Here is a 13,556-nt window from a genome sequence, read left to right as displayed (position 1 = left end):
CAACACAAAAGAAACCCAAAAAAAACCCACCAAAAAACCACACCAGACCCACACACTAACAGACACAAACCAAGTAGAGGCACAAAAAAAACCCAAAGGGGAAAAAACCAAATCAACTTACACCAGCTTACACCAGTTTAAGGGAATAAAGAAAAAAAGCAGAAGATATACAAGTAGGGCCCCCCCCCCCCCCCCAAAAAAAAAAGGAAAGAACTGAAAAATGTAACAAAGAACAGACTGTGTTTGATTACCAGGCTATAAACCTTAGCATGCACTGCTTAAACATGGAGGAACAAATTTTCTAGCAGGCTGGTGCTATTGTGTAAAGATGGATTTGAGCCAAACTCCCAGATTTGAAACCCCATGAACTTCAGTAAGCCCAGGCCAATCCTTGGCTTAGGTTCATCTCAAACATTGCAAGCACAGGAAACGTATTTGAACAATTGGAGATCCAAAAGGGGAAGGTTCATGCATAATGTGTCCACTATTTGCACACACAAGGGGCACATCGGTGCCAACATGGACATTTGTCCCCTTGATCGTTATGAGAACGTTGTTAGAGCGTCTTTGAAAACACGCTGCACTGTAACACAAAGGGAATGTTTCTGGCATGTGTCCTCAGTACTTGGATTGGTTACTAACTAATCTCTTTAGTGGGGAAAGCTTTATATGGCTTCTGTAATTTTACCCAGATAATGAATCCCTTGCACATTGCCCTTACTTCTGTGGTCCCCTCTGAGCCCTTTCCTGGGTCGTGTGGTGGATTCCTGCTCAGAGGACAACTGGTTTATTACGGGTTTAAGCAATGCTGCCTTCTAAGTGGGGACTGTAGTGGGTAGTTTTTCAACAAATTATCAATTATACCCAGACCAACCAGAAAGATTTATGTGCTAGCTTTAATAAGCATTGTGCTCATTTATTTGCTTTCTCTTTTGCGGCAGAGTAAACTCTGGCTTCCTCCGAGCTGTGCAGCTGCTGGAAGTGGCAATAAGACAGCAAGTGTCAGGCACAGTGGTGCTGTGATTGAGACACGCATCCTGCGCTTGCTGTGTCTGAGGGTTGCATCTGGAGCTGGAGAGGGGAAAAGTTTAACGTGAAAATGAACTACACGCAATTGCCAGTTTATGGGGAAGCTCGTAAGAGTTCCAGCTGGTGGTGGCACTGGGCTGTTGAAACTGTTCTTCTGGAGAAACTAGAAGAAGAAATTTTAAAAATGCACGTGTGTGCTATTCAGTTAGCAGAAGTGTTCAAGCATCCTAGAATATTTCTTACTAATAAGAATATAATCGCCAACTTCTAAATCAAATGTATTTTGTGAGTGTTTCCTGTGGAGAAAGCTAAGTGAGCGTTTATCACCATGGTAGCAGTGCCAGCCTTAAAGATGTAGAAACACAAGATGTGAATATTTTATGGTTCTGTGACAGAGCTATCATCGGAGCATGCCACCTCCTTGAACTGAGCTGTCTGTATGACACTGAGCTGCAATTTATGCCAGTTTGGTTGACTGCAGTGTGGGACCTGCCAAGGTCCATCACATGAGTGGCTGCAGTGAGCTGGAGATCATGCTAAACCAGGCAGAGGATGATTTTGTAATTCCACACTGGCGATGTGGGTCCATCCCCTCCTCAGGGTCAGGTATGGAGTGGCGAGGATCCTGGGGAAAAACAGCTGTGAGTTTTGTCCTGAGACCAGGTGACATTGTACTGTTACAGATTGTCATAGCACGGAGAAGTCAGAACAAATACTGTGATACAACTCCAGCCTGTCCTGACTTCACTGGTTTCCATCTTGCTGCACTTCTGTAGAATTATCTGGTATGAGTTAAACGCTCTAAGTGTAGGTCTAGAACTGAAGATCTTTTTTTGAGCAGTTAGCACAAAAATAAACAGGGGTAATGCTGTATCCAGATTGCCATCCTTAAACAGGAGGGGTCTCCAGAGAAAGCTCTTAGTGGGGTGTGTGCACTGCTGTGGGCAGACACAGGGTGCAGCCCTTGGGAGTATTATGCCATTCCTTTTCCAAAGCTGGCATTTACCTGTGCTGCATGGCTGCATTGGCTGCATAAAGGTCTCGGTTTACTCTACCAGATACTCTCCACACACCTGGTGACACCAATATTCTTAACTTAGAAGCTCCAACAGAGATATGAGCCCTGGTGTGCTGTGTCTTAGGAGATCCCTCTTACCCCAGGGAGTGCACTGACAGGCTTGTTTGAGCTAAATGGGAGCTCTATCCTTAGTCTATTCAACTATATTTCTTTCTCTTTTTCATATAATTTGAACATAAGCTTCTAATACTGTATCAGACACGAACTGATTGTTCTTTATCAAAATCTGTACTCTATTGTTAAAGCTCTGCAAGGTTAACACACGCACGGCAGACTATTGAAACAAGCTGCTTAGAGTGCTTTCTTGTAATGTCTAGATACCAAACATTTCTCTGACTCATGCTTGTACATCCCCCCTGCAGTGATTTTGTAAGTCAGGACAAAATTTAGACTACGATTTGTTATCTGGTACATATTTGTAAGACATTGCCAAACAAAAAGCTAAATTTAAAAACTATGACTTTTGCTGTCGGGGGTACCAGACTTGCCAAAGGAACATGTGTCAGCAATTTTAGGCTTAGCAGCCACGTAATTGTGAAGTATATTTATTTTTATGGATATTCGTGGATGATAAAAGCTGAGATATTTCTGCTAGCTGTTCAAATTATGTTTACTGTTGCTGCTTTTTGATTATGAGTGTCACATCAAGAATTTTCATGGGAATGGAAAAAAAAAAAGGTGCATGGAAACTTCTTTTGTTTATGTGTATGACAAAGTTACTATATCCAAAAGAGAAATGCTTTTAATGGTTTGATTTGGCTTGTAAGCTCACATGGACAGCCACTGGGTCCTGCACGCATATTCTGACTTTATTTGCTTCATCGTGCATTGCCTTTGTCAGTTAGTTTTTTTCCTGCCTAATGGTATTTTATTTCTCTAAACTGTTTTGCTCAGTTGAGGGGATGGGGAAATAGACTGTGGCTTTGGATATAGAAAATAAGACAGAGAGACAGACTCTGTGGTGCAGGGAAGGGAAGTGTGTTTGAACCTTAGGTCCATCCTACATCACAGGGTCAGTGTAGCTGAGCTGGGAAATAGGGTGATGTGATTTTCCCAGCTCACACCTGAATCATATATGGATATTAATATATAGCCTGGTTCTCTGAATTGAAACATCATTAGGAATTGCTCCAAGGTTTGCTAACTTCTTAACCATCTGATATACACCTTGGAGATAAACCAAATGACACAGCCTGTCCTTCTGTCGACAACGATGGCTTTCTTCCAGAAGTAGTTATCTTTAGTATACCTTAAGAATAAAATGCTAGTGCCTAGTTCCTTACCTAAAATACTGATCTTGAAACTGTTTTGTAGTCATTTTATTTTCCATTCATGGATGGGGCAAGTGTTTTCAGTTCAAATAATCCTGGAATTGAGGTCTGGCAGTGGAATTATTTCAGAACTGATTTTTGGACAGAGGCTTTTGAGGAAATCTGATGAGGGAGCCTTTGAATGTGTTCTGCATGGTTTCTTCAACTTAGCACAGTCAGAAAATGGTATCTTACACTGCTGTAAACTTGACTAGTATATCACAGTAAAGGCTTCTATGGTTTCAGTCACTGAAAGATGCTGTAGCTACCTTAACATGTGAGTTTGCTCATGGCTGTGTGTCATCAGCAATGGTGGCTGTCATTTAATTGTCCAGCAGCTGTTCCACTGCCTTTCCTTTGCCCACTGTCACTTCTGTGGCTGTAGCCAGCCCTGAAGCATTGTGGATCAGGGCCAGTGATTCATTTCTAGTCTGTGTTACTAATGTGCAAGACTTTATAGTCATCTGTTAGCAGTTGAGCTGTAGATGCAAAAGCCCATTCTGTTAATTCTTTGGTGATAAACAGTAGGATTCCAGGTGATACCCTGTATCCTGCCATCACTGATCTGAACCTATCTGTAGAAATTACTGCCTTCTGTTTTGTCTCAGGAGAATGAAAAATTAATCTGTTACCACCTTGCTACCTTTGTTTTTTAATAAAGACCACCACCAACTTACTGCAGGAGCGTCAGCTCGGTGCTCCCTCCGTCCTGTCCTCTCTTGAGATGACTTGGTATCTGTCATCCCTTTTTGATGCTGTGTCTGTGGGGTGAGATTCCAAGGTTTGTAGTCAGCTTATGCAGATCAGCAGGGTCTGGCCATGGACCTTTCATAGACTCATGTCTATGTGGGAAGATGTGTTCTCCTGTGGGAATCCAGATCATCTCACTGATCTGGCTGAAAATTAACTTTAAAAATATGCTGACATGTCAGTTTTTTATCAACTCTGACAGGGCCCCATCACAAGTGCTGCTGTGACATACTCTGTATCTCATCGTCAAGGAGAAAAGCTTGGTCTTACGTGTTCCTAGCTGTCACTGCAGGTCTGAATATGTGTTATGGTGAGAGGATTCTGGATAGACAGGAGACCGCAGGGAAGGAGGAACAGCTGTCAGGGGCATCATGCATGTTGCTTTATCCACTGCTCTGGTAAAGAGTGGAGCAAGCAGATCAAGTCAAAAAGCAATGCTTGCTGTCGTTGTCATCTTTGCCTCTGGACATTTGACCCTGTGTTGGGAGTTGGTCTTGGGCCAACCAAGACAAGAGCCATCACCATTGTGACAAAGAGTCAACCTTGCTGAAATCATTAGCTAAGGCAGAACATAGCCGATGTGAGACCAGGATCAAGATTTCTTGTTGGTATTTTTTCCCCTAGCCCAGGATAAGGGCATTTAGCTTATGAACTTATTGTCATCTTGGTTGATAGTAAATAAAATTAAATTTATATACTGAACATCAGTTGCTTTCCCTGGCTTTTCTAGGACGAATCCTGGACTTGAAGACTGGAACGGTAAAGAAAGAGGGTCAGCAGTCCTCAATGAGAATGTGCATGGGATCAAGGCGCTCTTTCATTTGCAGGATGAGGTACGCATTTACCTTGTATCCCAGAGATGGTTCCAGTCCCGCCTCAGATTAAACTTCAGATATTTTGTTGCACTAATTTGACCTTGCTTAAAAAAATGAAGCTGTAACAACACACTCCTATTAAGCATTTCCAGAACACTTGCTTTTGGAACCGAAGTAAAACCGAAACCTGTCTTCCTTTATGATTAATGACAAAACATTTATGTATTGCCATTATTTTTATCAGTGTGGGATGTAGGATGCTTTCACAAGAGAACTTCATGACAACTTCACCCCTGGAATGTAAGCCATTGTCTCTTCTAGTCAAATTATTCAAATCAATACTTTGGGAATAAAGCTTTCGCAAGTGTAATGAAAGCCCAACTCTGTGTATTTTTTCAGCAAACCAATAATATTAAAAGAATCTTGAAGACAAACAGGAATTCAGTTGCAAACTTGCCAGCTATGTAGGAATTAACCTAAGCCTGGTATGAATTAACCAAATGTCAGCTGGTTGATGCTAGATAAATGAGTAATTGTTAGAGGGGGTTTATTTTGCAATCTTCCAACTTTTCCTGCATTGCTGGGGCTTTTTTAAAGATATCTGCCTGCCCAATGCTTTTGACTGGGGCTTGTGGGCACTTTTGTTGTTGTAGGGCTAACGGGATAAAATGCCTGTAGCTATTGCAGTGAATTTTGCTCTGTGTGGTTAAGGGGGAAAAGTCCATAATTGCATCTGCAGCCTGTATCCAATATATGTGTTGAAAACAGATGATGCAGAATTTGTTACAGAATGAAGCACACAAAGCAAAACATTTGACAGATTAAAATGGATCCCTGTACTTCTGTTATGTGGTGGAATTCTTCCAGTCATGTGAGGAAGCTGAACATGTGGCTCTTGGGTTCCTTTGTTAGCAGGTTTATATACTTCATACCTGCAAGATTAGACTTCAGCTGCAGCTCCTTTTCCCCCCTTAACTGGGTGGAAAGAAATACATATATATGCCTGGCAGGCAGACACTTGTAACATTGCTTTCTCTTCCTCCAAGCTACACATAGTGATCATGTGAGGAAGACTTTTTTGTGCAAAGAAACCCAGGCCTAATGTCCTATTTGAAATTGTTCTCCAGCTTTTTAAACGTTCCAGATTGCAGTTATTTCCTAGTATCCCGATTCTGTAAACTCCAGTGCATGAGAGTAATTTTATACATGCCAGTAGCCCCATTGTTTTTGTAATTCTAAATCTTATTTTAATTGTTCATTCCTTCTCCTTGGCAGTGATTGGTATATGTAAAAAAAAAAGAATAATAATAACAATTAAAAGAAGACTTTTGGAAAGAATGAGCCTCAAATAATGTGAACTTGCCTTGTGATTACTTCTTTCATTGTTATTGTTCTTTTTTCTGTTGAAAATGAACTGATTTTACCCTCCAAATTGTTTACTTAGCTTCAAATGGATTGTTAAAATTATACAGTTAGGCATAGATAGAAATATCACAAAATATACATGAACAAGTGTTAAATAAAGTTACTTGACAGTGTAAATAATCTGTTCTTGCAAACATTAGATTAATATCTACTGACATCATAGCTGGTTTATGGCAATCAAAATGCTCTGTCCAGGGAAGTTACTGGAACACTGACATTGTTTTGTGTGGACATTTGGGGGCCTGACTTATATTCTTCTCTAGTTTTCACCCTTGTTTTATAGTATTTTTAAGTGCATCTATTCTTTAGCCACTCTTGGAAAATCCATTTCAAATAACCTTTAGGTTTGGGGGGGTGAGAGGGAATCTTTTTGTAGTCTATTTTTCATTGTAAAATAAAGAAAATATTTGGAGCATACGCAAAAAGCTCAGCCTGTGGAAGCAGTAGCTTCTAAGAAAACATGAATCTGTGGCATTCTGACAAATAAATATCCACTATTGTCTACGCTAATAATGATATTAAAATGCATTTTCATCTTGGGTATTTATATTAATTTTTGAGCCCTTTCAAATATTAATTTGCTTTTAGGTGTGGAAATGCTCCTCTGGATCATTTACCTCTGAACAGGATAACCACCATGAGAAAAAGATACAGGTACTATTACTTAATTTACCACAACTGTTAGTTGCCATAAGCCCTCATTTTCCACTGGGCTCAGGCTCAGTCAAGGACTCAATCATAACGCTGGGTTTCAGGAGAGGAGATCTCACCACTAAATTCAGCTGTGGTGGAGTCGCTGGATCTTTTTGCAAGCCTTGAGAAAGTCACTCAACGTCTTTGTTGACCAGCTTTGACCAGCTCCATCTCTGAAGTAAGCTTCAGTATCTTTCTCCAAGAAGTATTAAGGAAAACAAGTAAAGCTTGAATAATGTTGTAATGGAGCTGGCGTTGTACAGAACTCTAGGTTGATGGTTGGTTGTTTCTAACATAACTTAAAACTGTCAGTAAATCGTAATTAGTCATAATTTAAAAGCGTAAAGCTATTCTGCACATAAATCAACATGATATTTTTGTGTTTCCTTTTCATTTAGGAATGGCCTTGGCCCAGTAAAAGAAGGCGAAGCACAGTATGCTGTTGTCCATTGCACTGGCTATATCAAGGCTTGGCCACCAGCAGGTACCTATCTGTCTCACTGGAGGGGGGGACACCACACTGTCTGCAAGACAGGTGACAACCTGGCTCAGGTTCCTTTGCTGGTACAAAACCAAGTTGTATTTTAGTGGGGTAACCAGTTCAGTCTCATCTTGAGAAGCTTTTGATGTCGAGAAATCAGCTGTTGTTACTTACCCAGAGCCGCCCTGTTTTTCCATGTGAAACCCTTCTCAATTTCCTTGGCACAGAGAGCTGTAGCAATTGTCAGTAATGCAGGGTTCCAGCAACTGGGGCCAAAAGTTTTCAATCTGATAAACCAACATAAAAATGGCCTAATTTTAAGAAGGTAAACACAAAGCATTTGTACCTCTGGAAAACACCAACTAAGTGCTTTTATATTTAAGCAGTGAGTTGCAAGCATCTGTGTTTGAAAATGTGCCATTTCAATTGATGTGCATAGGTCTTCACTTCAAAGCCGGTGGTGGAGGATGTTCAGTCTTTGCGATAAGTTCTGTTTTGTGACTGTTTTTCTGGGAAAGATGTCTTGGCACATCGCTTTCAACTACAGAGAAAAACATTTACCTACTGCAACTCAGTATTACATATGGGAATATTTACCTTTGAAAAATCCAAAGTGGAGACAGTGGAGCTCATCCAGACTTCATCATGAACTGGATTAGTTGACCTTGGCGTTCGCAGTAGTGGAAGAGGCTGTTTGCAGTATGACAGTGCCTGCTGGCATGAATCAAACCATGAGTTGTCCTGCCCTTTTGCGGTTGTATACTGCAGGCATAAATCACATTTGTCCAGGAATTATGAATGCTAAGAGGTGGTTTGCACCAAGTTTGTGCGGTGGTGGGAAGACACCAGCACACAGGTGGGAACTTCTTATGGATTTCCTGATGAATTGCAGGTTTGGAAGAAGAGGAAAGCCTCCCCTCTTGTTGCTAATAGGATTTAATGTAATGCTTGCTGTAGGAGTCAAAATGTTTCAATTTCATTTCTGTCTCAAAGCATGAGAGCACAGTTTGTTTAACTTTTCTATGGGTAATTCTAAACATAATTGAATTCAGCTTTGATATACGGGACATCTCCTCAGGAAAGTGCAGGTCAAATGGGATTTCTTTCAGCTCCTTGCTAAAGCTTGGAAAAAAAGCTTGCTGCGTGTTATGGGATGTTTAAAGGGATCTGACCCTTCAGGGGTGTATGTTGCTAATACATGAGCACATGCCAGCCCTAGGTTACAGCATCAGCAGGGAGCGGGCACTGCAATGCAGGAACATGGGATGAAAAGGAACTTCTGCATCTTTGAGTGCCCGGTTGCCAGGTATTGCATTGTAAGTTCCAGTTTATGTTGGTGAGGTGTTTTCCCCATCTCCAGCTCTTCCAAAATCTCACTGCTGTCTTATGCTTAACAACTTCTCTAATTTCCAGTCCTCACTAGTTTATGGGAGGTTTATCCCAGTGTATTCTTGGACTATATTTCACTGAAGATCAACTGGGAGTTTTCCTGCCTTGTGTCTGTGTCTTTCTCTTCCCTTCCAGAAGGTCGTCATATCCTGTCAACCTTGACTTTTGACAGTTAAACCAGCCCCCTTCTTCTAATTTCCATTCTCATGATCCATTCTCTTCTTCATCCTTGTGTCTTTTCACACAGAATCACACAGAATTATCTAGGCTGGAAGAGATCCTCGGGATCATCGAGTCCAGCCATCCACCCTACTCTAAAGTACTCCCCTACACCATATCCCCCACTGCACTTGTTCCTGTTTTCACTTAACTTTTCAAAACGTGGGCCACTGGCACTATATACTCTTGTTCCAGATGAGATTGTAATGATGTACAATAAAAGTGCTATTTCCTATCTTTAATGGCAGTGTACGACTCGGCGTACTTCTCTTTTGTGTAGTGCATCCTGCTGGCATCCTAAATTACCTGATATATATATACCAGGCTGCCTTTTTCTCAGTTGTCAAATCAAGATCTTCCAGTTCATAGCAAAAATAGCTTTGAATTGTGTGATCTTTCAATTAGTAATACGAAGTTTCATCCGATTTCTATTGCTGTAGTTTGACTGTTATTAGTCCCCAAGTGCATGCTTATGCATTTAGTAATGTTGAATTTCTTCCCATTTCTATTACTCCACTCCTCAAAATCACATGGTGCTCCCTTATGATATCCCAGTGCTCCTCCACAATGTTAATGCCTCCAAACTATAGCACAATCCTAAGGGATGTTTTTGCTTTTGACAGCCTTATGTGGAATTTCAGTGGTCTTTTATGTTACCATCCAAATTGTTGACTCATAACAGTCATGCCTGAGTGCGTTTTTCAGGGCATATAATACTGAACTGAGGTTTATTTGTCCTCCCAGTCTTCCCCACTTTGTGTTATGTATCAGTGTTATGTATTGTCATATATCCATTGACTTCCAGAGTTGAATGGGAATATCCATGGGCTGAATTGATCCCCAATATGTTTGAGTAAATAAGTGGCAACATCACTGCGTTTGTTCTCATTTCCAATGGTAATTCAACCATAATCTGCAAAGCAAATTAAATAACTGCAGCAGTAATCAAATTTGCTAAGACTTCTCTGCCCTGTAATAAAATTACTTTTGTTCAAATAAGTTAGAGAGTAGCAAGCCTTTGCATCATCTCTGGATTCTTGGGAATAGATGGATTTGTGCTAAATTGCAGCTGTTTAAAAATTCAGCTATGGAAAGGATCATTTTCATTTATTTTTCAGTTGCCGGGTGAGCATTCTAATACAAACTCCATATCTTTTCCCTTCAGAGCATGCAATGTGGCACATGTGTTATATAACTAATATACAACACCTAAAACATACTTTCATAAACAAAATTAATATTTAGCAAACGCACTTAATCTGTACTTAATCTAATTTGTTTAGCACCTGGTATTTTCTCTTTCTGGGTTGTATTGCACTGCCTGTGTTAATTTCTTTTAGTCCCACACTGAGTGTAACACAGTCGGTACTGACACAGAAATATAAAGACGAGAACTTCTCTGTGATCATTCTTAGTGCGATAGACTATTGGGTTTGACAACGCTGCTGCTGTGAGTATTCTATGCCAAACCTCTTCAGTAATTCAAATACTTCCAACAGGTGAAAACAAATGACATCTGCCATCAGTATGGTGGCATATCTTAATGACTTGGGTTGGCTTTGGTGTTTTTTTTCCAGAGATCTAAAGTAGAAAGCAAATTCTGTTGTGACTCAGGTCTGTGGTCAGCATGAAAATGCTTTTGCACATTTAGCCTGACTTTTATTTTTCTTATCCTTAATGGAGAAGCAGGGCTCGCTTATTAGCAGACTGTCTTTAGCCCCTTTTTCACTGAGAAACTGGAGAGAAAATGCAGGGAGCATCGTGCCTGGTCCTCTGCACAGGACTGAGCTCGGAGGATGCAGGACCCATGGGCAGCACCTGCCTCTCCCGTGTCTCCACACAAAGACAGGAGCGCTGCCGCCTGTGCTCTCCCTGCCTTCCTCTGGACACTGAGCTCTCTGGCTCTTCCTTAACACACTGTGTTTGCCTCAGGGTGAGTGAACCAAAGAGAAATGACAGAGCTGCCTTAAGGAGTGGGTCCATTCAGGCTGGGTTTGTTCACCATCCGTTCATTTTCCTCCATTGTGCCTGCAAGAGAAGGGTGAAACTAAGCTCAAGTGCAAAACCCACCGTATGGTACACACATGCTTATGCACCCATAAGTTATACGTTGGACTCAAGTGGACTCTCTGCATCAGGGTAAACTTTGAGTGGAAGTCAAAGAAAAAGGAGTCAGATCAACATCTCTTCTAGATCAACATTCCAACCAGTTACATTGTTCATTTCTTACGTGGAGTGTATGTTAGATTAAATAATGACAGTGTGGTGTTGGCTATTTTGAATGAGGTAGAAAAACCCCTTGTTTGGAGCTGACTGAGCACCAATTCCAGCCTTTGTCCCTCTGTTTCCAGTGAAGCAGCTTGTGATCCTTAGCCTAGACAATGCTTCAGGTTCATAACCACTCACAAAACTGAGAGATGCTGACCTTCTGATAGTTCAGTTTTTAACTTAAGCAAGCATTTGCTTTTCTTCTATTTTTTTTTTCCCCTCTGAGCATCTCATTCCTGGAAGGAAATGAATCTTATGTGGTCCATATCGTATTTTCCTAATAGTTTTTTTTTTTTTTTCATGCCGTAACAATTGATGGAAAATATTTGGTGGAGAGAGAATATACAGTTTGTCAGGAAGTTGCTAGTTTTCTGTAAATCAAAGCCAGGACCTGCAGAAAAACACATAGTGAAGAAAAGGCTTAGATAGATACTTATTTTGAAAACTTCAAATAAAAAGTCCCAGAATAATGTCAAATTCAAGCAATGTTGAAATCTATTTTTTCTCCTTAGTTTTTTTTTATCTTAAAAAAGAAACATTTTAGTCCTCCAAGTCAGAGTTACGGTAACGTCTTAACCACAGCATGCCAAAGCTGTTAGGTTATTTTAAAGTTTTGGCCAGAATCTGGACGTTTGTACAAAGTACTCCCTCCTCCAATACAAAACAAAATAGTTGCTTGAATATTCTTTGCAATGCTGTCATTTTTAAGTTGTTTTTTTTAAAAAAAAAAAAAAATTAGTTTTTGTTAGGATTTTTCACAAGATTTTTCCTTGATGTGCTGTAAACATCCACAGCCTTTTTCCATCGCTGTGTATGGGAGATAAAGTCACACGGTGCAGTTTCACGCACAGACATGCAACTATCAGTCACAGTTCTGATGGACATAGGCATCAAAAGGGGATTCCTAGCGACCACTGAAATTATGTCCTTCTAAACACTCATAAATAATTTATTTTTGAGTGCAGTGAAGTAAAACCACAAATCCGCTAACACTGCTCTGTGTCTCACAGAAAATAGGGGGCAGAAGGATAGAGCAAGAAGGCATAAAATGAAGCTGTTCTGTTGTTAGAGCCAACTGGAAGCTTATTGGGAAAACTAAAAAGTTCCTTATGTCCACACAAACACATGCCATTGCCCATGTGGGAAACTGTTTTCTGGCATCAAGGACACTTGGAAATTAAATATAACTTCTAACGGCACAGCATTCTATGCGTGATGCTCAGTTGCAGGCTTAGCTTTGCAAATTGTTGATATTAACTTGAACAAGCATAGCACTTTATTTATTATTCAAGAGGAGCATCTATTTGGTGTTGAGAAATAAAGCCCTTCACAGGGTTGCACATAAAGAATGTGAATAACTAATGTATGTTTATTTTGTTGGTGTCCGCTAAAGATCAGTTTCATGGCTGCGTTCCTCAAGGCTTGTGCAACTTTTTTTGGAGATACTGATGGTACTTAGTGATATTAAAGAGCAATATTACATTATGTTAAGAGCCAGATAAACCAGTGTTAAGTGCAGTGCATGTATCCTTATTTACCTGTCCATGTTGTAGTACGTTCAATCGGAAGGATGCTAAAGCAAAAGTGTATCTCATCTAGGAATGCATCCTCATATATAAGCATGCCCAAAACTGAATCGTTGTAACTATCAGCAAAAGAATAAAGAAAATATTTTCCCTCTATGGAATGCTATCAGTAATAGCACCTACACTGTAGATGAACAGACAATCATTTTGGCATATTTTTACTCTAGATGCTTTTGGGGAAGGATTAGCAATTCACTGGGTCATGTATTGATCAATTCCAGGCAGTTTGTTTTTTATTCACAGGATGTCTTGTGGGATGACCCAACTAATACATTTTTCAGTGTCTTATACAGACCAAATGTAATGCATCCTGCCAGGAAAAAAAAAAAAAAGGTGAAAATTTAGAACAACACCCTCCCTTGCCAACAGAGTGACAGCAGAAATGGTGTTTCTTAGCTAGGTTTAATTTTGGAGATTGTTTATGTTGCTTTGAGTTTATTTGGGCAGTAGCAAGCATGGACCAAGTTCCTAAAAAGGAAAGCGTTGTTGAAAGCTGCAGAAAAAAGATTATGC

At 40.3% G+C, this 13,556-nt stretch overlaps 1 protein-coding gene across 3 annotated transcripts in view; it reads left to right on the top strand.

Annotated features, from left to right (window-relative positions):
* The window catches only part of ARNT2 (aryl hydrocarbon receptor nuclear translocator 2), a 99,913-nt gene that overhangs the window by 54,349 nt on the left and 32,008 nt on the right, over positions 1-13,556 (top strand). For all 3 annotated transcript variants that reach the window (XM_014944657.1, XM_014944655.1, XM_014944656.1), the window contains 3 exons: positions 4,898-5,000; positions 6,996-7,061; positions 7,499-7,584. In XM_014944657.1, coding sequence (XP_014800143.1) covers positions 4,898-5,000; positions 6,996-7,061; positions 7,499-7,584 — 255 coding nt within the window. The remainder of the gene's footprint in view (positions 1-4,897; positions 5,001-6,995; positions 7,062-7,498; positions 7,585-13,556) is intronic.

This window comes from Calidris pugnax, unplaced genomic scaffold (genome assembly GCF_001431845.1).
Source record: "Calidris pugnax isolate Ruff unplaced genomic scaffold, ASM143184v1 scaffold70, whole genome shotgun sequence".
Lineage (NCBI taxonomy): Eukaryota > Metazoa > Chordata > Aves > Charadriiformes > Scolopacidae > Calidris > Calidris pugnax.
Note: the sequence above shows the minus strand (reverse complement) of the source record. Positions and strands in the feature narration are given on the sequence as shown.